The sequence below is a fragment of the Pseudophryne corroboree genome, chromosome 6 (genome assembly GCF_028390025.1).
Source record: "Pseudophryne corroboree isolate aPseCor3 chromosome 6, aPseCor3.hap2, whole genome shotgun sequence".
NCBI lineage: Eukaryota > Metazoa > Chordata > Amphibia > Anura > Myobatrachidae > Pseudophryne > Pseudophryne corroboree.
This window is the reverse complement of record NC_086449.1, coordinates 354,069,556-354,090,935: the sequence shown is the minus strand read 5'-3', so window position 1 is coordinate 354,090,935 and position 21,380 is coordinate 354,069,556. Positions and strand designations below refer to the sequence as shown.

The window sequence follows — 21,380 nt, the reverse complement described above, 5'->3', positions numbered from 1 at the left end:
CCCCCCTTCCCCCCGGACAGAGAGTGAGGACGGCTTCTCTCCTCCCCCCCCCCCCCCCCCCGATCACCTGCTGCAGCTTGAAGGGAGCTAGAAAGAGAATGAGGTCGCCCCCCCCTTCCCGCCGATCACCCGCTGGAGCTTCAAGGGAGCCGGACAGACAGTGAGGACGACTTCCCCCCCCCCCCCTTCCTGCCGATCACCCGCTGCAGCTTCACGGGAGCCGGACAGAGCAAGGACGGCTCTGCGGCGCACTACACACTGTGCTGCGTGGAAGTTGAACGCCGGTGACCGCGGACTGTGCGTGCGGTGCGGAAGGGTGAGCTGGACTTGCGGTGGCGGCTGGGGGGCTGTTCATATCGGTGGGATGGTGGAGATGGGGGCTGCAGGTGTTAAAGGCAACATTTTTGTGGTATGGAGTGGGGGTGAGACGAGAGGGTGACAGTGCTGCTGGTCTCTGCAGCATACAGGACCCTTGATACAACCACTGGATTCGAGTCATGCTGCCTGTAATTTATGTGCTGACTGATCAACTTCAGTGACACTCACTGTTCTGGCTGCCTTTCTTGGTTACTGCTGGTTGCTGTTGGTTACTGCTGGTTGCCGCTGGTTACTGTAAAGGCAGCCAGCACAGTGAGTGTCACTGAAGTTGATCAGTCAGCACATAAATTACAGGCAGGATGACTCAAATCCATTGGTTGTACCAAGTGTCCGAAGTCATCGGTCAGGATGTTGGCATTTAGTATACCGACACCAGCATCCCGATCGCAGCAAAGCCGACAAGAGTGACGAGTGCAGAGGGTACCCTAACCTCCCACCACTAACCCTCCGTTTCCCGCAGCCTAAACCTAACCCACCCCCTTAGTGCCTAACACTTATACCCCCCCCTTTGCAGCCTAACCCCAACCCTCCCCAAGCACCATATCCTAACCCCCCCCCTTCCCACCCGCACGCTAAAACAGTGGCGGCAGTGCATACTTCCCTTCAGGATCCTGACTGTCAGGATATCGTTGCCGGGATCCTGATCTCCTCGGGATGCCAGCGTTGGTATTGTGGCGGCTGTCAGGATTCCGGCATCGGTATTACGCTGCAGGGATCCCGACAGCCAGGATCCTGAATGCATACTTCCGATATGATAACAGCCCAGCAGCATTGTCACCCTCCCTCCCCCACAACACACTTGTAGTGTCTAAATCCAGTCTGGGGCTCCTATTATAGCGGCACCATAAACCCATTACATATAGAAAATTTATTTAATAATGTTGTCCTGTTTTTTAATCATATAATTGTTAAGTGCTCTACCTGGCGCAATGTGCATAACGTGGTCTGCCTGGCGCAATGTGCATAACGTGCTCTGCCTGGCGCAATGTGAATAACGTGCTCTGCCTGGCGCGATGTGTATAACGTGCTCTACCTGGCGCAATGTGAATAACGTGCTCTGCCTGGCGCAATGTGAATAACGTGCTCTGCCTGGCGCAATGTGAATAACGTGCTCTGCCTGGCGCAATGTGCATAATGTGCTCTGCCTGGCGCAATGTGCATAACGTGCTTTGCCTGGCGCAATGTGTAGAACGTGCCCTACCTGGCGCAATATGTATAACGTGCTCTACCTGGTGCAATGTGTGGCGCAATGTGTATAACGTGCTCTACCTGGTGCAGTGTGTATAACGTGCTCTACCTGGTGCAACGTGTGGCGCAATGTGTATAACGTGCTCTGCCTGGCGCAATGTGTATAACGTGCTCTCCTTGGCTCAGTGTGTATAGGAGGTTCTACCTGGTGCAATGTGTATAAGCAGCACTACTGTGTGGAATAATGTGAATTGGTACTATTATGTGACCACGCCCCTTCCCCACGAAGCTACGCCCCTAAAAAATTCCAGCGCGACTTCGGCGCGCACTGTCGCAGTTTTCAGTGTCGGTGCGGGAGAACCAATTCTCTTACTGCCACAAGGTCACCAAAATGTCTAATTACATCTAAAGTGCGGGGTGTCCTGTATGCTACACAGCCCAGCAGCATCGTTACCCCATCCTCCCCCTTGCACCCCTTTTGTAGTGTCCAAATCAAGTTTGTGTTTTTATATTTGAATCATTAATAAGACTAATTAAAACCTTCATTCCGATGGGACCCAGAAAAGGACAGGTAGGACCCCAATTTTTAAAAGTGAGGGGTCCCTGGGACCCACTTTTTTTTGGTCTCAGCGCGATCACTGGATCCTATTTGTTTTTGCACAAAAAATGAAAAATATTCGTATAGGGAAAATGGGGCTAATTAGATAGCCTGTACTAAAATAAAAAGCTTCTTGATATTAATGCTGAATCTCCTATTGTAGCAAGAAAAAAACATGGTCCTGAGACTGCGGCTGCCCTGGAGAAACTTCTTCCAAAGGATTGTCAAATAGTGGGACTCGCCACTCCAGGAACTGTAGGTAAATATATCCCATGTTGGACAGAGCTGGGTTAAAAGCAGCTCATTATATATCTGTTGTCCTATTTTATTTCTCCAAGATGAATTGTGCTGGTAAATAGTTCGTATTGTAGTATTTTATATTTGAGCATTGTTTGAATGTTAGGGACAGTTAATGCACACCCTCATACTTCTGGTGGTTAAATTGGCTAAAATTATTGAACTGTAGTCCATAATAATTTTATAGACTTAAGAAACGAAGCACAAATATAGAGCTTGATTCAATTCCGTGTGAATTGAATAGTATTGGGAAGGAGCTACCGGAGCTGTGCAATTCAGCGCGATGTTATGCCCAACTAGAGGATTTCTTCTTGCACTCCTCCTTAGGTGTGAGCAGGAATCCAACAAAACTACTAGCGCAATGCTGTTATCTGCTCTTAACACGGCGGAAACAGCATTACGCCAGGCACATAAGTCAGAGAATGCTGGTTCTTGCAAATAAACACCATGTTTAAGGTGCAAGAACCGGCATTCTCCAACAGTAGCGTGCTGAATTGAATAGCTCCGAGACCTCCCTCCCCAGTGCTGTTCCATTTACACCGAATTGAATCGAGCCCATAGAATACTACATGAAAATGCAAAATTAAATGTAACCTAATGCAATGAAAGCGCTCCATGTAAGTGGTGTCTATTTTCATATGTAAATGTTGGTGGAGAGCGCTCAGCTCTATCTACTCTGAGCCACCGGGACTCCATATTGATGGACTCAGCCAGCCAAAATGCACTACTACACATGTGCCATTTGTCTGCGCACCTTCCCCTCTCTGTCCACCTCAAGAGAGTACATGAGGGGGGCGTGGCCTAGCTGCTGCTGTGAGTGGAAGTGTTTCAGCAGAGCTCCAGGATTTCTGGCACTTCTCAACCTCCCTGCACATCCATCTCTGCTCCTTTCAGCCTGGTGCCCTCTCCCCCACTCCTGCTGCTGTGCGCTGGCCGGTTGGTGAGGTCCGCGGAATCGGGGAGCACTCCTGGAGGCTCCTGCAGATTGCGGCCTACCTTCTGCCCTGAAGCCGGGGACTAAATTTTCAAGCCTACCCGGGCTGGACTTCCGGGACCAGGGAAAAAAGGACGTGGCTCCGCCCGTCGGCTCTTACCTCTCCCTGCAGGCTCCTGGGGGGTCTCTGGGGGCTCCCAGAGGCCGAGGACCCGTTGGCCCTTGTGCTTTTACTTCTGTGTGCCTGGGATCCACCTCTGTCTCCAGCTGGGAAGGAGACATTCACAGCCAGCGCCCATTTTGGATTCTTCAGTCTGTGCATCTCTGCAACTCAGTCTCCTTCTGAGGCTGAAACTGAACCCTGAGCTAAACCAGGACCAGTGATATCTGCCTGGGGCTCTCCTCCAGCTTTTTCTACTACATCTCCCTTGGGGTGTATATTCCATTATGTGGTAGTGCTGCCGATTCCTGCTGGAATCCCCTGTACTGGATCTGTGAGTACCCCCTTGCTGGGATTTGTTGTGCCTCTCTCATATTTGTCGTTTCTCCCCGACCCTGCAAAGATCTCTCTGCATGTAATAATGTTTGAATAGGGATGTGATGTGCTCTGTCCTCTCTACGCCTCCACCCGGGGTCCTCATGCATACATAGTAGCTTCTGTTTGGAACCAGCATACTACTCTGCCTCCAGGGCCTGTGACGCATTGGCCTTCCAGTTTCACTCGTCCACTCCTTCTACTGCAGCCCTCTAACGATGCCCCCTAAAAAAATTAAGGACGCACTCCCGCCCCCGGTGGCTTCTCAAATCAAAAAAGGGCTCGTATCTCCTCGTCTCCTGCCGGGAGATCCATCCCATTGAGCCAACCTGACCGTCCTAAGGAGAGTTCTGGCCATTCCTTATCGGTCCCTGGGGTGGACTCTAATTCTATGGATCCTCTCACTGTCAAGACTCTGGGGTAAATTTACTAAGGTGGGAGTTTTTTAGAACTGGTGATGTTGCCCATAGCAACCAATCAGATTCCACTTAACATTTGTCTAGCTGCTTCTAGAAGATGATAGATACAATCTGATTGGTTGCTATGGGCAACATCACCAGTTCTAAAAATCTCCCACCTTAGTAAATTTACCCCTCTGTGTCAAGTCCTTGCGGCTTTTAAATCTGAGCTCACTCAAGACCTCTCTCTGGCTATCCGTGAAGTTAAAGTGGAGCTAACTGCTTTAGGTGATTGCACAGACCACCTTGAACGTAAAATGGAGGAACTGGTGTCCTCTCATAAGGACCTTATTTCGGCCCATGACCGACAACAAGCTGAGATGGAGACGTATAAAGACAAACTGGCGGATATAGAGGACAGGTCGCGGAGAAATAATATTAAAATCCGAGGTATCCCAGACTCTGCGGCCAATTCGGAACTTCTGCTATGTCCCTCTTCCGCAAACTGCTACCTGGGGCGGACGACAGAGACCTTCTCATCGATCGCATTCACCGGCTTCCGAAACCACGGTTGGTTTCCGCCTCCTACACTCGGGATACCCTCCTCCGTGTTCACTTCTTCACAACCAAGGAACGGATAATGCAAGCAGCCAGATCTGCGTCTGATTTGGATACGCTTGGAGGTATACAAATATTTCCTGACTTCTCAGCACTGACCATCTCTAAACGTAGAGCTCTGGCTCCTATCACGGAGGCACTACGTTCTCATGACATTAGATACAGATGGGGCTTCCCAGTGAAATTGGTGATTTCCCATGAGAATTCCTCCTACGTAGTTGCCACTCTGGACGCTGGGGTTAAGCTGCTTAATGACTGGGATGTTTCGGTCAAAGTGCCCTCTACATTGAAACCTCGCCTGCCACTTACCCGTGAGTGGTCTGCGACCTGACTGAGTACTCTATGTTCCAATTAATGTAGGTCCTGGTTGATCTTCATGTTTGGTTGGGGACTCCGTCCCCCTTATAATGCATACCGGATACGTGAGTTTATATGTTATATATGTGTATGCTTTTGGTTCCTTCATTTGCTGTTTATATTACTATGTGTACCTGCATTTTCCTTTGATTCTATCTCTTTTATCTTTCTTTTTCTTCTTACTGTACACATGAGGGTATCTCACTAGTCACTTACATTATTTGTTGATGTGCTTGTTGGTACCCTTATTGGTACTTGTAGTTTGGCCATACGTTATTGCTCCAGGTATACATGTGCCTTTTGTACCCCGGGTGGTGATACTACTGCCACCTCCTCATACTTTCTCTACTGCATACCTTTTCCCTGCAGTAGCAATGCGGTCCCGATATAATGGGCCCTTTTGGTTTTTCCTGCCTGTCCTTTCCTCTTTTTTCCCTAGTTTGTCCCCCCCCCAATTTGGGATGTCGGCTGTTTTTGCTTTTTCTATATTTTAAATGGTACGAATATATTCATTGAATGTTAAAGGGTTGAACTCCCCCAATAAACGCAGGCTAGCCATGACCACTTTTCATAAACACAGAGCTGACCGTTGCCTTGCAGGAAACTCATTTTTCGTCAGCAGGTCCCCCGGCTCTGAGAGACCGGAGATACCCAGTTGGCTTTTTTGCAAATGGCCCCTTCAAGCGCAATGGAGTGGCTGTTCTTTTTTGGAGCTCTGTTTCGTTTGAACTGCTGTCCCAGATAGCTGACAAGAATGGACGTTTCCTCATTCTAGTTGGAAAATTGGAGGATAAGATGGTTACGATTGTATCTCTCTACGCTCCCAATTCTAACCAAGTCCCCTTCCTTAGAAAAGTTTGCTTGACTATTGCGAGGGTTCGTCAGGGTGCCCTGCTTATGTTGGGCGACTATAATTTAGTGCTTGATCCTAAATTAGATAGATCTCCTCGGTCTTCTTCCCAGATGTCTGCGGCTTTGGCTGGCCCGTCACTAGCCTTCCGTAATTTGCTGGCAGAATATGACCTGTATGACTTGTGGAGAGTTCAGAACCCAACTTTGAGAGATTATACGTATTTCTCTCCAGTGCACAATTCCTACTCTCGCATAGATCTTATTCTTTGCGATAAGTGGACTTTGTAGCACTCAGCACAGGTGGATGCTCTGCCTATTTCCTGGTCCGATCATGCTCCTCTCCTATGGTCTTGGAATATTTGCCACCAATTTACCCCCCCTCGGCCGTGGCGCCTATCTGCCCACCTGCTGTCGGACCCTATATCTAAAAAAGCGATTGATGATTGGATCTCCCTCTATATGGAAACTAATTCCCCCTCAGATACTTCTGTCCTGACTTTCTGGTGTGCCCTTAAGGCAGTTGTGCGAGGCACTGCGATCCAAGCCGGTGCTAGACTCAAACGACAAGCTATCCAACAACAACAAGACTTGGAATCTAAACTTAAGGTTGAAGATAGGAATAAGGTCCACCCCTCTAGGGCCCTATGTAGGGAATTAAAGGATATCCGAGGCCAACTTCAGAAACTCCGTATGAGACGGACCCAGTTTGCTTTAAATAGGTTGAGACAGAAATTTTACCTGACTGGTAATAGACCGGGGAAAATGCTGGCTCGCAAGCTCCGTGCTCTCCAGGCTCATAATAGGATTAGACATCTGATTACTCCTCAGGGTGGTAAAGTGTCCAATCCATATGACATAGCGAATCAATTCGCTAGATATTATACCAAGCTGTACAACCTTTCTTCTGATCCCCTTACTTTTCAACCCACTCCTGATTCTATACAATCCTTCCTAGCCGACGTCAAACTCCCCTCCCTTTCTGCGGAACAGCTCGAGACACTAAATGCCCCGTGGACCCCCTCCGAGGTAATTCAAGTAATGAAATCACTCCCGCATAATAAAGCCCCCGGTCCAGATGACTTCAACTATCACCCACTCTGACCTCCTTGTATAATTCAATCTCCTCTCTTGGTGCTTTCCCTACAGAAATGCTGGAGGCTCAGATTATCACTATACCCAAGCCAGGTAAAAACCCAGCGCATTGTCAAAATTATAGGCTCATTGCACTATTGAACGGCGATATTAAAATTTTTGCCAAACTTGTCGCTTTCCGTTTAAATGTCTTTCTGCCATCTCTCATTGCCTACGACCAAGTTGGGTTTGTGCCTGGTAGACAGGCATCTGACAATACCCGTAGGGTTTTTGACTTGATTGATATCGTTCCCTGTAACACTGGCCTTCTCCTGCTCTCTTTAGATGCAGAGAAGGCGTTTGATAGACTGAACTGGCAATATATGTCCTCGGTTCTAGACAAGTTTGGTTTTATTGGCCATATTCTTTCTTCGGTTTTATCTCTATATAGCTCCCCCTCTGCACGGGTATTTAGTAACGGTTTCCTCTCCGATACATTTCCTATTACGAATGGAACCCGACAGGGTTGCCCTCTATCACCCTTAATTTTTACGTTGGGCATAGAACCCCTTGCTGAGAAGATTAGGATGTCTGGGGGCTTCCCGGGGGTGACTATTGACACTACTACTCACAAGTTGTGCCTCTTTGCGAACAACGTCCTTCTGTTTGTCATGGACCCGCTATCCTCCCTTCCTTGTTTGCATGCTATCTTGGGACAGTATAGTGAAGCTTCCTTTTATAAAATTACCGTATATACTCGAGTATAAGCAGAGTTTTTCAGCACATTTTTTGTGCTGAAAAAGCTCCCCCTCGGCTTATACTCGAGTGATGCTCCCGGAGTCCTGTGCAGGAGCAGAGCGCAGGGAGCAGCCATGAGGGGAGGAGGAGGAGGGAGGGGGACTAGGGAGCCGCAGCAGCGCACTGTAATTGGTGCATCAACCAGTGACGCTGCTGCAGCCATCCTTCTCCCTCTCCATGCTCGCTGAAGCACCGCCGCGCCGCCCGCCTCCTCAGCCGCTGCGTTCTGTCCCAAGGCCGGCCACCGCTGCCCGCACCGCCTGCCGCTGCCTGCACTCCCGTGCCCCGTCATTGATGGTGAGTAGAGACAGGCTACGGGGGGGGAGCGCGGGTGTGTCGGGGGGGGGGGGGGGGGGGGTAGTTGGGGCTGGGCATATGGGCATATCTGGCACTATGAGGGCATACGGTATCTGGCACTGTGGGGGCATATGTAGCACTGTGGGGGCATATCTGGCACTATGAGGGCATATGTGGCACTGTGGGGGATTATCTGGCAGTATGAGGGCATATGTGGCACTGTGGGGGATTATCTGGCAGTATGAGGGCATATGTGGCACTGTGGGGGCATATCTGGCACTATGATGGCATATGTGGCACTGTGGAGGATTATCTGGCAGTATGAGGGCATATGTGGCACTGTGGGGGCATATGTGGCACTGTGGGGGCATATCTGGCACTATGAGGGCATATGTGGCACTGTGGGGGATTATCTGGCAGTATGAGGGCATATCTGGCACTGTGGGGGCATATCTGGCACTATGAGGGCATATGTAGCACTGTGGGGGCATATGTAGCACTGTGGGGGCATATCTGGCACTATGAGGGCATATGTGGCACTGTGGGGGATTATCTGGCAGTATGAGGGCATATGTGGCACTGTGGGGGCATATCTGGCACTATGAGGGCATATGTGGCACTGTGGGGGATTATCTGGCAGTATGAGGGCATATGTGGCACTGTGGGGGCATATCTGGCACTATGTGGGCATATGTGGCACTGTGGGGGATTATCTGGCAGTATGAGGGCATATCTGGCACTGTGGGGGCATATCTGGCACTATGAGGGCATATCTGGCACTGTGGGAGCATATCTGGCACCGTGGGGGAAAATGTGTATCTGGCAATGTGGGGGCATATCTGGCACTATGAGGGCAAATATCTGGCACCATGGGGGCATATTTAGCACTGTGGGGGCATATCTGGCACTGGGGGGCATATCTGGCAGTATGAGGGCTGTATACGGCTAGAGCTGCATTTCCCACCCTAGGCTTATACTCGAGTCAATAAGTTTTCCCAGTTTTTGGGGGGGAAATTAGGTGCCTTGGCTTATATTCGGGTCGACTTATACTCGAGTATATACGGTAATACAACAAAGACAGATGCTCTCCCCATTAATATCCCAGCTCCCATAGTGTCCATCCTTCAATCACACTATCCATATAACTGGCGTTCGGCTTCAATTCAGTATTTGGGGATCCAAATTCCACCTTCTACGGCCTCTGTTTTTGATGTTAACTTACCTCCATTCATTAATAGTTTTTTAGACATGACTAAGTCCTGGCTATCTTATGATATTTCGTGGATTGGCCGCCTAGCAGCCTTCAAAATGACTCTCTTGCCTAAACTCATGTACTTATACCGAACCATAGCTTTTCTTTTCCCTAAAATGTACCTTGATAGATGTCGTGCTATAATGCTACGCTATGTCTGGAAGGCACGGCCACCCCGATTGGCTCAGTCCAAAATGATTCTCCCTCGTAGAAAGGGAGGGCTAGCTATGCCCGACCTGGTCCTTTACCAGGAGGCATGTGTGCTAGCCCAGTTTAAATACTGGTTGAGTGGGGCGCCTGTAGTGGGATGGGTATCTCTTGAGCGTACTGGGAGTCTGGACCTTTCCTTAGAAGACCTTTTTAAGATACTCCCAAACTCTAGCCCCCGCTTATTGTCCATCCTTCCCGCCACTAGAACATCTTTACAAATCTGGGATAAATTGGTGACTCGCCTGCCTGGACATCAATTTCCATATTCTACTATCTCACTACAAGCCATAGCTAAATTAATCCCTAATTTAAATCTCTCTACCTGGTTTGTTTGTGGTTTGACTGTCTTGGGAGACCTTATGGATGGTAATGTTATGCTGTCGTTTTCTCAACTCCAGTCTCGATATAATCTCCCCAGTGGAGAATTATTGCATTATTTCCAAATTCACCACTGGTACAAAGGTTTGCCTAGACAGATGGCTCCCCTGAACCCGTTATCCCAGGTTGTCTTAACACGTGTATCTCTGTGTGACTCTAGAGGGACATCTCATTTTGGTACAGGACGCTTATCAGCTTGCTTACTACTACTAAGTCTAATGCGCAGCTGAAATGGGAACAAGACTTGGATCTTCCCCTATCTGAAGCCCAATGGGAACAAATTTTTATTTCTTCTTACCGAATGTCCAAGTGCTTGAATCACACGGAGATGCATATCAAACTCCTTAATAGACTATATTCAACACCGGATAGGCTACACTCATTCTGGCAGTCTTGTTCCAAATATTGCTGGCGTAACTGTGGGGATATAGGCCATATTTTCCATATTTTCTGGTCCTTTCCTTCCCTTTGACATTTCTGGAGTGAGATATTTGCTTTGATTAATTCGGTCTTACACCTGTCCCTCACCCCCTCTCCGGCCATGGCCCTGCTCCACATTTTTCCTGCTGAGATACCACCTCAACGGAGATATCTGGTGGGGCATATTTGTATAGCTGCCAGGGCTGCATTGGCCCAAAGTTGGAAACAAGCTTCTCCTCCTCCTCCTCTATCACTAGTCACCAACAAAATTAAATTCCATTTTACTATGGAAACTGAGTTCATGCCTTACTCTTCTGCGGCCCCCTCCCCAATGGTGAAATGGAGAGCATGGCATGACTACGTCACTGCTGGAGGGGGTGTTTCACCTTCCCCCTAACTGACTCGGCTTATACTTCCGCTCTGTGCACCGGCTGTGCCTTACTAGCCCTGTGTCTATTATTGATTATCTGTTTATTGATATGTTTTCATGTTTGACCCGTGTTTATCTTTATCTGTATCTTTTTCCAAGATGACTTTGTATTTTTCCTATTGTATCTATATTGGATTGTTATATTTAACTTCTGACAATTTTGATATTTGCATGTTTACATCCCGTTCCCTTGGCTCTTTGTACCCCGCCCCCCGCCCCTTCTTTCTTTCTTTTTGTACCCCTTCCTCTTGCAAAAAAAAGTTGTTTTCAATAAAAACTATTGATGAAAAAAAGAGTACATGAGGGTCACTGAAAGAAGACTGTATATTAGATGTGAAACTCTGCCAATATCACTGTGTCACCACCACTGACCACAGTCTATATTGGACTGCCACCACTGAATGTATTTCACAGGTGTGTGCTTCACTACACAGTACACCACCTGTGTTATCCCAACAAGTTCCTGGCTGGATGTGTTACACCTGTTATGTGTACCTGTTGAACATACCAGCATTAACCCTGTGTTATCCTGCTTCCTGTTCTGCATAGTTAATAAACCAAACTTGGTTCACACAGCGCTGCTTCCAATATCGACATATATAATTTCTGCCAATAATAAATGGGCCTGTTGGTTTAGATTAATTATATAGTGTGAGCCTTTACCAGCTGAAAGTGTCAGTCTATAAGTAATGTAAAACCATTTTGCTGTAGCAAATACAGGTTGAGTATCCCTTATCCAAAATGCTTGGGACCAGAGATATTTTGGATATGGGATTTTTCCGTATTTTGGAATAATTGCATACCATAATGAGATATCATGGTGATGGGACCTAAATCTAAGCACAGAATGCATTTATGTTTCATATACACCTTATACACACAGCCTGAAGGTCATTTTAGCCAATATTTTTTATAACTTTGTGCATTAAACAAAGTATGTGTACATTCACACAATTCATTTATGTTTCATATACACCTTATACACACAGCCTGAAGGTCATGTAATACAATATTTTTAATAACTTTGTGTATTAAATAAAGTTTGTGTACATTGAGCCATCAAAAAACAAAGGTTTCACTATTTCACTCTCACTCAAAAAAGTCCGTATATCGGAATATTCCGTATTTCGGAATATTTGGATATGGGATACTCAACCTGTATTGCAGTTAACAGGTAGTTCATTTATTGGCTCTAGTCTGTGACTTATGGATGTGGGATGGATGTTGGCATAATAACTGTAGTGATAACCTGAATAACATGAAAGGCAAGGGATTACTTACACTTCCTCTATAACATGCCCGTGGGCCATTGGTGCCATGGAACTTCAGTTAAACTTGCGTTTGGCAACTTTTAATATTAATAGATGCTCCCAAAATGGAAGAATAATTGCAGGAATAAATATCATTGTGCAGAGTTATTCGTGTTTGCTTAATGTGGGAGATAAGAAACTAAAACTGGGTACACATATTACCGACCACTCTGCTCATCCATTAAATGTTCCCAATCAGCCGAGTAGTGTGTACCCATTTTAACCCCCTGGACCCCTGTACACACTGAGATAGAAATGGCTCAGTGTGTACGGTCTTCTGTGGAATCGGGAAATTGTCACTTTAAATGAAACTGCACATAAAATGCAACTTGCTGATCCAACAATTGCAGCAGTGGTTTAAGGTCTTTATCAAGTCATGGACCTGCATACACACTTATACAATGATTGGGCCAATCAGGGGATCATCACAACAATTGTATAGGTGTGTACCCAGCATAATAGTGTTAATGAAAACAGACACAAGACAAATATAATGCTGCCTAAATTGTGCCACATTTAGGCAGTGTGGGCCAATTTATTTTACTTTTATTGTGCATTTTGTGAATACATAACTGTTCGTTAGTAGATGTGTAATTCTTTATAGTTTTTATTTAAATTGTTGATAAAGACAGTGTTATTTCCAAAACAAAATGCAAATTAGGCAGTATATAAAATAGTGTAGTCCTGCTTTAGCCCATTGCAAACATGTACCCATTTTTTTATTTCTTAATGACACAATCATGTTACCCTTTTTTTGTTTTGTTTTTTATTTTGTAGCTCAGAATTAAATGGAATTTTAACAGAATGCATGTATATTTGATTGTGAATGATGTACCGTATATTATTATTATTATTATTATTATTATCAGTTTCTTATATTATTGTCTATATATTATTAATTGTAATACAATTATTGGCGTTCACAAGTTCCATAATCTATTAAATGGTCAAGGCCACAGACCCTGAACTGATAAGCAGTAACTTTTAGCGTTCTTTACTTACGGTTTATATTTAAAGGGTGTGCTATTGCTTAACTGTCTCCTAATGGTGAATTGTAAATGTAGTGTTAACTCTAGGGTGATCGGAAGGCAGGACACGGTCAGTAAAATAAGGAACTTATGGCCTCTCCTGAAAGGGGGGCATGGCCTCTTGATACATCCTTAACTTGTCACTCTCAGCACTTCCGAAGATGCTGGGCTGCCCCAAGCTCTCTGTGCACTGGCTGTGAGCGCTATACCAAACTTTACCCACTTGCAGGAAACTGCAGCTCACAGATAGGGACAGCAGAGGGCAGGATGTTTCAGAGAGGCTCCTTTATAAGGGTATGCTGCATTTTGTCATTCTAAAATCGGTCAGGGCGCGGCGCACCAATGGAACGGCCTAGCAGGAAGACAACCATGGGACATAACTCTATATTATTTTACATTTAGTTATCACAGTGAATAAAGTTTAAGGGAATGCATTCACAAAGTCAGCATTACAAATTCATGTGCATGCCAACATAAAGCAAATGTCGATATTATGTAGTCAACATACAGTATGTACCCAGCTTTAGACAAGACAAGTGCCAGCTTCAGTGGACCTAGAACCTTGATCTTTATCTGCTTCATCCAGACAGTGCACTTACTACGCACTACTCTGGAAAGTGTAACTTTTTTTTTCTATTGACACTGCTGGTTTTTGCTGTATTTACATTGGTCGCTTTATTATGAAATCTCTTATTAAATGCCAGTGTGTAAAAAATTTTTTTTTAATCAACCTCTGCATGTGTGCTTTTTATCTGTATTGGCCCCAAATTACTACATTCCCCTCTAATAAGCAGTCATGAGCTTCCCTCCTGCCTTTTTTGCTACCCTCAACCTGTCGGCACAAAATAAGAAATGTTTAATCTCTTAACTTGCCATCTTTACGTCTCAATTCTGTCACCAACTATAGTCCTCACAAATCCCATAAACCCGAGTCTGCACAATATAGATATACAGCAAACCTCAAACATTATTTCTCTAACGTCCTAGTGGATGCTGGGGACTCCGTAAGGACCATGGGGAATAGACGGGCTCCGCAGGAGACAGGGCACTTTAAGAAAGAATTTGGATACTGGTGTGCTCTGGCTCTTCCCTCTATGTCCCTCCTCCAGACCTCAGTTTGAATCTGTGCCCGGACGAGCTGGGTGCTACTTGGTGAGCTCTCCTGAGCTTGCTATAAGAAAGTATTTTGTTAGGTTTTTTTTATTTTCAGAGAGATCTGCTGGCAACAGACTCTCTGCAGCGTGGGACTGAGGGGAGAGAAGCAGCCCTACTTACTGAAGATAGGTCCTGCTTCTTAGGCTACTGGACACTGTTAGTTCCAGAGGGATCGTACACAGGATTTCACCCTTTGTCGTCCGATCCCGGAGCCGCGCCGCCGTCCCCCTCGCAGAGCTGGAAGACAGAAGCCGGTGACAGAAGCAAGAAGACTTCAAAAGCGGCGACAGAAGACTCCAGTCTTCAAACTGAGGTAGCGCACAGCACTGCAGCTGTGCGCCATTGCTCCCACATTAAACCCACACACTCCGGTCACTGTAGGGTGCAGGGCGCAGGGGGGGGGCGCCCTGGGCAGCATATAGGAACCTCTTGGCAAAAAGTAGCATATATACAGTTGGGCACTGTATATTTGCATGAGCCCCCGCCATTATTTTACACACAAACGCGGGACAGAAGCCCGCCGCTGAGGGGGCGGGGCTTCTTCCTCAGCACTCACCAGCGCCATTTTCTCTCCACAGCTCCGCTGAGAGGAAGCTCCCCAGGCTCTCCCCTGCAGAAACACGGTAGAAAGAGGGTAAAAAGAGAGGGGGGGCACATAAATTAGGCGCAAAAAGCTTTATATACAGCAGCTACTGGGTTAACACTAAGTTACTGTGTGATTCCTGGGTCATATAGCGCTGGGGTGTGTGCTGGCATACTCTCTCTCCGTCTCTCCAAAGGGCCTTGTGGGGGAACTGTCTTCAAAAAGAGCATCCCCTGTATGTGTGTGGTGTGTCGGTACGCTTGTGTCGACATGTTTGACGAGGAAGGCTATGTGGAAGCAGAGCGGGAGCAAATGAATGTGGGGTCGCCGCCGACTACGCCGACACCTGATTGGATGGATATGTGGAAGGTTTTAAATGATAATGTTAATTCCTTGAATAAAAGGTTGGATAAAGTTGAAACCTTAGAACAGTCAGGGTCTCAGCCCATGCCTGATCCTATGTCACGGAGGCCGTCAGGGTCTCAGAAGCGCCCACTATCCCAAATTGTTGACACAGACACCGACACGGAGTCTGACTCCAGTGTCGGCTATGATGATGCAAAGTTACAGCCTAAATTGGCTAAAGCTATACGTTATATGATTATAGCAATGAAGCAGGTGTTGCACATCACAGAGGAAACCCCAGTCCCTGACAAGAGGGTTCATATGTATGGGGGAAAAAGGCAGGAGGTGACCTTTCCCCCTTCACATGAGCTAAATGAGTTATGTGAAAAGGCTTGGGAATCTCCAGATAAGAAACTGCAGATTTCCAAACGGATGCTTATGGCGTATCCTTTCCCGCCAACGGACAGGTTGCGTTTGGAATCCTCCCCTAGGGTGGATAAAGCTCTAACACGCTTATCCAAGAGGGTAGCCCTGCCGTCACAGGATACGGCTACCCTAAAAGATGCTGCGGATAGAAAGCAAGAGGGTACCCTGAAGTCCATTTATACACATTCAGGCACCTTGCTAAGGCCGGCAATTGCGTCGGCCTGGGTGTGTAGTGCTGTAGCAGCATGGACGGATACCTTATCTGAGGAACTGGATACCTTAGACAAGGATACTATATTAATGACCCTGGGGTATATAAAAGACGCTGTCCTATATATGAGAGATGCTCAAAGAGACATTAGCCTACTGGGCTCTAGAATAAATGCAATGTCGATTTCTGCCAGAAGGGTCCTGTGGACTCGGCAATGGACAGGCGATGCTGACTCAAAAAGGCACATGGAGGTTTTACCTTACAAGGGTGAGGAATTGTTTGGGGAGGGTCTCTCGGACCTGGTCTCCACAGCTAGTGCTGGGGAAATTTACATTTTTTGCCATATGTTCCCTCACAACCTAAGAAAGCACCGTATTACCAAATGCAGTCCTTTCGTTCACAAAAAGGCAAGAAAGTCCGAGGTGCGTCCTTTCTTGCCAGAGGCAAGGGTAGAGGAAAGAAGCTGCACAACACAGCTAGTTCCCAGGAACAGAAGTCCTCCCCGGCTTCTACTAAATCCACCGCATGACGCTGGGGCTCCACAGGCGGAGCTAGGCCCGGTGGGGGCGCGTCTCCGAGATTTCAGCCACGAGTGTGTTCACTCCCAGGTGGATCCCTGGGTAATAGAGATTGTGTCTCAGGGATACAAGCTGGAATTCGAGGAGATGCCCCCTCACCGATACCTCAAATCGGCCCTGCCAGCTTCCCCCTTAGAGAGGGAAATAGTGTTAGCTGCAATTTACAAATTGTATCTTCAGCAGGTGGTGGTCAAGGTTCCCCTCCTTCAACAAGGAAAGGGTTATTATTCGACCATGTTTGTGGTTCCGAAACCGGACGGTTCGGTCAGACCCATATTGAATTTAAAATCCCTGAACATATACCTGAAAAGGTTCAAGTTCAAGATGGAATCGCTCAGAGCGGTCATCGCAAGCCTGGAAGGGAGGGATTTTATGGTGTCTCTGGACATAAAGGATGCATACCTTCATGTCCCCATTTATCCACCTCATCAGGCGTACCTCAGATTTGTGGTACAGGATTGTCATTACCAATTCCAGACGTTGCCGTTTGGTCTCTCCACGGCACCGAGAATTTTTACCAAGGTAATGGCGGAAATGATGGTGCTCCTACGAAAGCAGGGGGTCACAATTATCCCATACTTGGACGATCTCCTCATAAAGGCGAGGTCCAGAGAGCAGTTGCTGATCAGCGTAGCACGCTCTCGGGAAGTGTTACAACAGCACGGCTGGATTCTAAATATTCCAAAGTCGCAGTTGATTCCTACGACTCGTCTGCCCTTCCTGGGCATGATTCTGGACACAGACCAGAAGAGGGTTTATCTCCCGATGGAGAAGGCTCAGGAGCTCATGACACTGGTCAGAGACTTATTAAAACCAAAACAGGTGTCGGTGCATCACTGCACGCGAGTCCTGGGAAAGATGGTGGCATCATACGAGGCCATTCCCTTTGGCAGGTTCCATGCGAGGACCTTTCAATGGGATCTGTTGGACAAGTGGTCCGGATCACATCTACAGATGCATCGGCTGATCACCCTATCCCCCAGGGCCAGGGTGTCTCTCCTGTGGTGGCTGCAGAGTGCTCACCTTCTCGAGGGCCGCAGATTCGGCATTCAGGACTGGGTCCTGGTGACCACGGATGCAAGCCTCCGTCGGTGGGGGGCAGTCACACAGGGAAGAAATTTCCAAGGTCTGTGGTCAAGTCAGGAGACTTGCCTTCACATCAATATCCTGGAACTAAGGGCCATATACAACGCCCTAAGTCAAGCAGAGACCCTGCTTCGCGACCAATCGGTGCTGATTCAGTCAGACAACATCACCGCAGTGGCTCATGTAAACCGCCAAGGCGGCACAAGGAGCAGGGTGGCGATGGCGGAAGCCACCAAAATTCTTCGCTGGGCGGAGAATCACGTAAGAGCACTGTCAGCAGTGTTCATTCCGGGAGTGGACAACTGGGAAGCAGACTTCCTCAGCAGGCACGACCTCCACCCAGGAGAGTGGGGACTTCATCAAGAAGTCTTCACGCAGATTGCAAGTCGGTGGGAACTGCCACAGGTGGACATGATGGCATCCCGCCTCAACAAAAAGCTACAGAGGTATTGCGCCAGGTCAAGAGACCCTCAGGCGATAGCTGTAGACGCACTAGTGACACCGTGGGTGTTCCAGTCGGTTTATGTATTTCCTCCTCTTCCTCTCATACCCAAGGTGCTGAGAATCATAAGAAAAAGAGGAGTGAGAACAATACTCATTGTTCCGGATTGGCCAAGAAGGACTTGGTATCCAGATCTGCAAGAAATGATCACAGAGGACCCATGGCCTCTGCCTCTAAGACAGGACTTGTTGCAACAGGGGCCCTGTCTGTTCCAAGACTTACCGCGGCTGCGTTTGACGGCATGGCGGTTGAACGCCGGATCCTAGCAGAAAAAGGCATTCCGGATGAGGTTATTCCTACGCTGATAAAGGCTAGGAAGGACGTGACTGCTAAACATTATCACCGTATATGGCGAAAATATGTGGCTTGGTGTGAGGCCAGGAATGCCCCTACGGAGGAATTCCAGCTGGGCCGTTTCCTTCACTTCCTACAGTCGGGAGTGACTTTGGGCCTGAAATTGGGTTCCATTAAGGTCCAGATTTCGGCCCTATCCATTTTCTTTCAAAAGGAACTGGCTTCTCTTCCTGAAGTTCAGACGTTTGTAAAGGGAGTGCTGCATATTCAGCCCCCTTTTGTGCCTCCAGTGGCACCTTGTGATCTTAACGTGGTGTTGAGTTTCCTGAAATCAGACTGGTTTGAGCCACTTAAAACCGTGGAGTTAAAATTTCTCACGTGGAAGGTGGTCATGCTATTAGCCTTGGCTTCAGCTAGGCGTGTGTCAGAATTAGCGGCTTTGTCACATAAAAGCCCCTATCTGGTTTTCCATATGGACAGGGCAGAATTGCGGACCCGTCCACAATTTCTGCCAAAAGTGGTGTCATCTTTTCATATGAACCAACCTATTGTGGTGCCTGTGGCTACTCGTGACTTGGAAGATTCCGAGTTACTAGATGTTATCAGGGCTTTGAAGGTTTATGTAGCCAGAACGGCTAGAGTCAGGAAAACTGAGTCGTTGTTTATCCTGTATGCATCCAACAAGCTGGGTGCTCCTGCTTCAAAGCAAACTATTGCTCGCTGGATCTGTAACACGATTCAGCAGGCTCATTCTGCGGCTGGATTGCCGCTTCCAAAATCAGTAAAAGCCCACTCCACAAGGAAGGTGGGCTCTTCTTGGGCGGCTGCCCGAGGGGTCTCGGCATTACAGCTTTGCCGAGCAGCTACTTGCTCAGGTTCGAACACTCTTGCAAAGTTTTACAAGTTTGATACCCTGGCTGAGGAGGACCTTGTGTTTGCTCATTCGGTGCTGCAGAGTCATCCGCACTCTCCCGCCCGTTTGGGAGCTTTGGTATAACCCCCATGGTCCTTACGGAGTCCCCAGCATCCACTAGGACGTTAGAGAAAATAAGATTTTACTTACCGGTAAATCTATTTCTCGTAGTCCGTCGTGGATGCTGGGCGCCCGTCCCAAGTGCGGACTTCTTCTGCAATACTTGTATATAGTTATTGCTTAAATAAGGGTTATGTTGTGGTTGTATCAGGGTTGATCTGATGCTCCGTTGTTGTTCATACTGTTAACTGGGTAAGTTTATCACAAGTTATACGGTGTGATTGGTGTGACTGGTATGAGTCTTGCCCTGGATTCCAAAATCCTTTCCTTGTACTGTCAGCTCTTCCGGGCACAGTTTCTCTAACTGAGGTCTGGAGGAGGGACATAGAGGGAGGAGCCAGAGCACACCAGTATCCAAATTCTTTCTTAAAGTGCCCTGTCTCCTGCGGAGCCCGTCTATTCCCCATGGTCCTTACGGAGTCCCCAGCATCCACTACGGACTACGAGAATTAGATTTACCGGTAAGTAAAATCTTATTTTGTCTCTCATACTGTAAAATCATGTAAATGAGCCTATTAAATACCTGCTCTGTCTACAACAACTAACTTACATGTGCAACCTCTACCTTCTGGCAATAACAGAAAATGGCTCACACAATTAGACACTGCCTTACCCGCAACTGTGGCCTCCACTTCACACACATCTCCTGTACTTATAGGCCCTTCAATCGTCATATTACTTTGCTCTATCATCCATGCAGATCACTCCACAAGTATAAGTGAAACACAATTTAGATAGGAGTATAAATAATGGGCCCTACATACCTGGCGATTGGCCGCTGAGGTGGCAGGAGGGAAGTGATGGGGGGAGTGAAGTTTCTTCACTCTCCCCCTGTCACCCGGCCCCATAGCCTCTGCATGCTAATATGGACGAGATTGTCCATATTGGCATGCATGTATAAGCAAAATGGCACCAACGATGAACGAGCGCAGGGACGCACATCGGTCATCGTTGGTGCCTGCACACTGAACGATATCTTGTTCATTAATTAACGAGATCGTTCATATCTTTCAGTGTTATTGCATACTGTGTAAGGCCTATAAGGCACCAACCAAAGGTTGTTCCTACAGTGTGAGTGGCTATCACTACACTAACACACCAAGTAAACTTCAGGCACAAAGACTCTCAATAAGTATAACAGTAGTGGGCAATAATACTCAACTTTCCAGCTATGAATAGCAGGAAGGAGTTATGGCAAGGACCAGGCTTCCAGGAGCAACGTACATGGGAGACAGAGCCCAGGCCTCCCTTTCTGTGCAGCGCTGGAGCAGCAATGTGCTTAAAATGACTGCCCAGCGTTGTGAGAGAGGCGGCGTTACTCTGAGGCAGGCAGTTAACTCTGTTCCAAGGAAGCCTATGGGGTTGGGCTACAGGGTAGGCCTACCTCCCCGTCAGGTGCTAAACCTCCAAGAACCCTGTACTGACCTGTAGCTCCTGCCGTGGTAGTCTAGTGGGAAAGCACAGTGTCCTGTGCCCCCACCGCACCTACACGCCGCTGTCCCCCAAGAGCAGGATGGATTGCTGCGATTCCCTTATGGCAGGGAGCTGGTCTTCTTACCTTCCCGGCTCCAGTCATGGCTGCGGGCTCCTGGGGCTGTGCACGTTCCCTCCATGGAGTCCCGTGGCGGAACTCTCCAAGCTGGTCGCCGGTGCCTGGCGATGGAGCGGCTGTATGGGTGTCCACTGGATGCCTGTACCTCCGTTCAATGTGTAAAAATTAAAGTTACCTGGGGGCTATGTTCTTAGACCCCCTCAAGCAGGGTACCCACTCCTGACGAAAAAACTGGCATGCATTGGCCGGGGGGCAGGGTATATGGT

The 21,380-nt window shown here is 47.6% G+C and overlaps 1 protein-coding gene across 1 annotated transcript in view; it reads left to right on the top strand.

Moving 5' to 3' along the window:
* FBXO22 (F-box protein 22) overlaps positions 1 to 21,380 on the top strand; it is a 97,977-nt gene that overhangs the window by 55,457 nt on the left and 21,140 nt on the right. Inside the window, exon 4 of the mRNA XM_063926597.1 lies at positions 2,328 to 2,423. Within this exon, the coding sequence (XP_063782667.1) occupies positions 2,328 to 2,423 (96 nt within the window). The remainder of the gene's footprint in view (positions 1 to 2,327; positions 2,424 to 21,380) is intronic.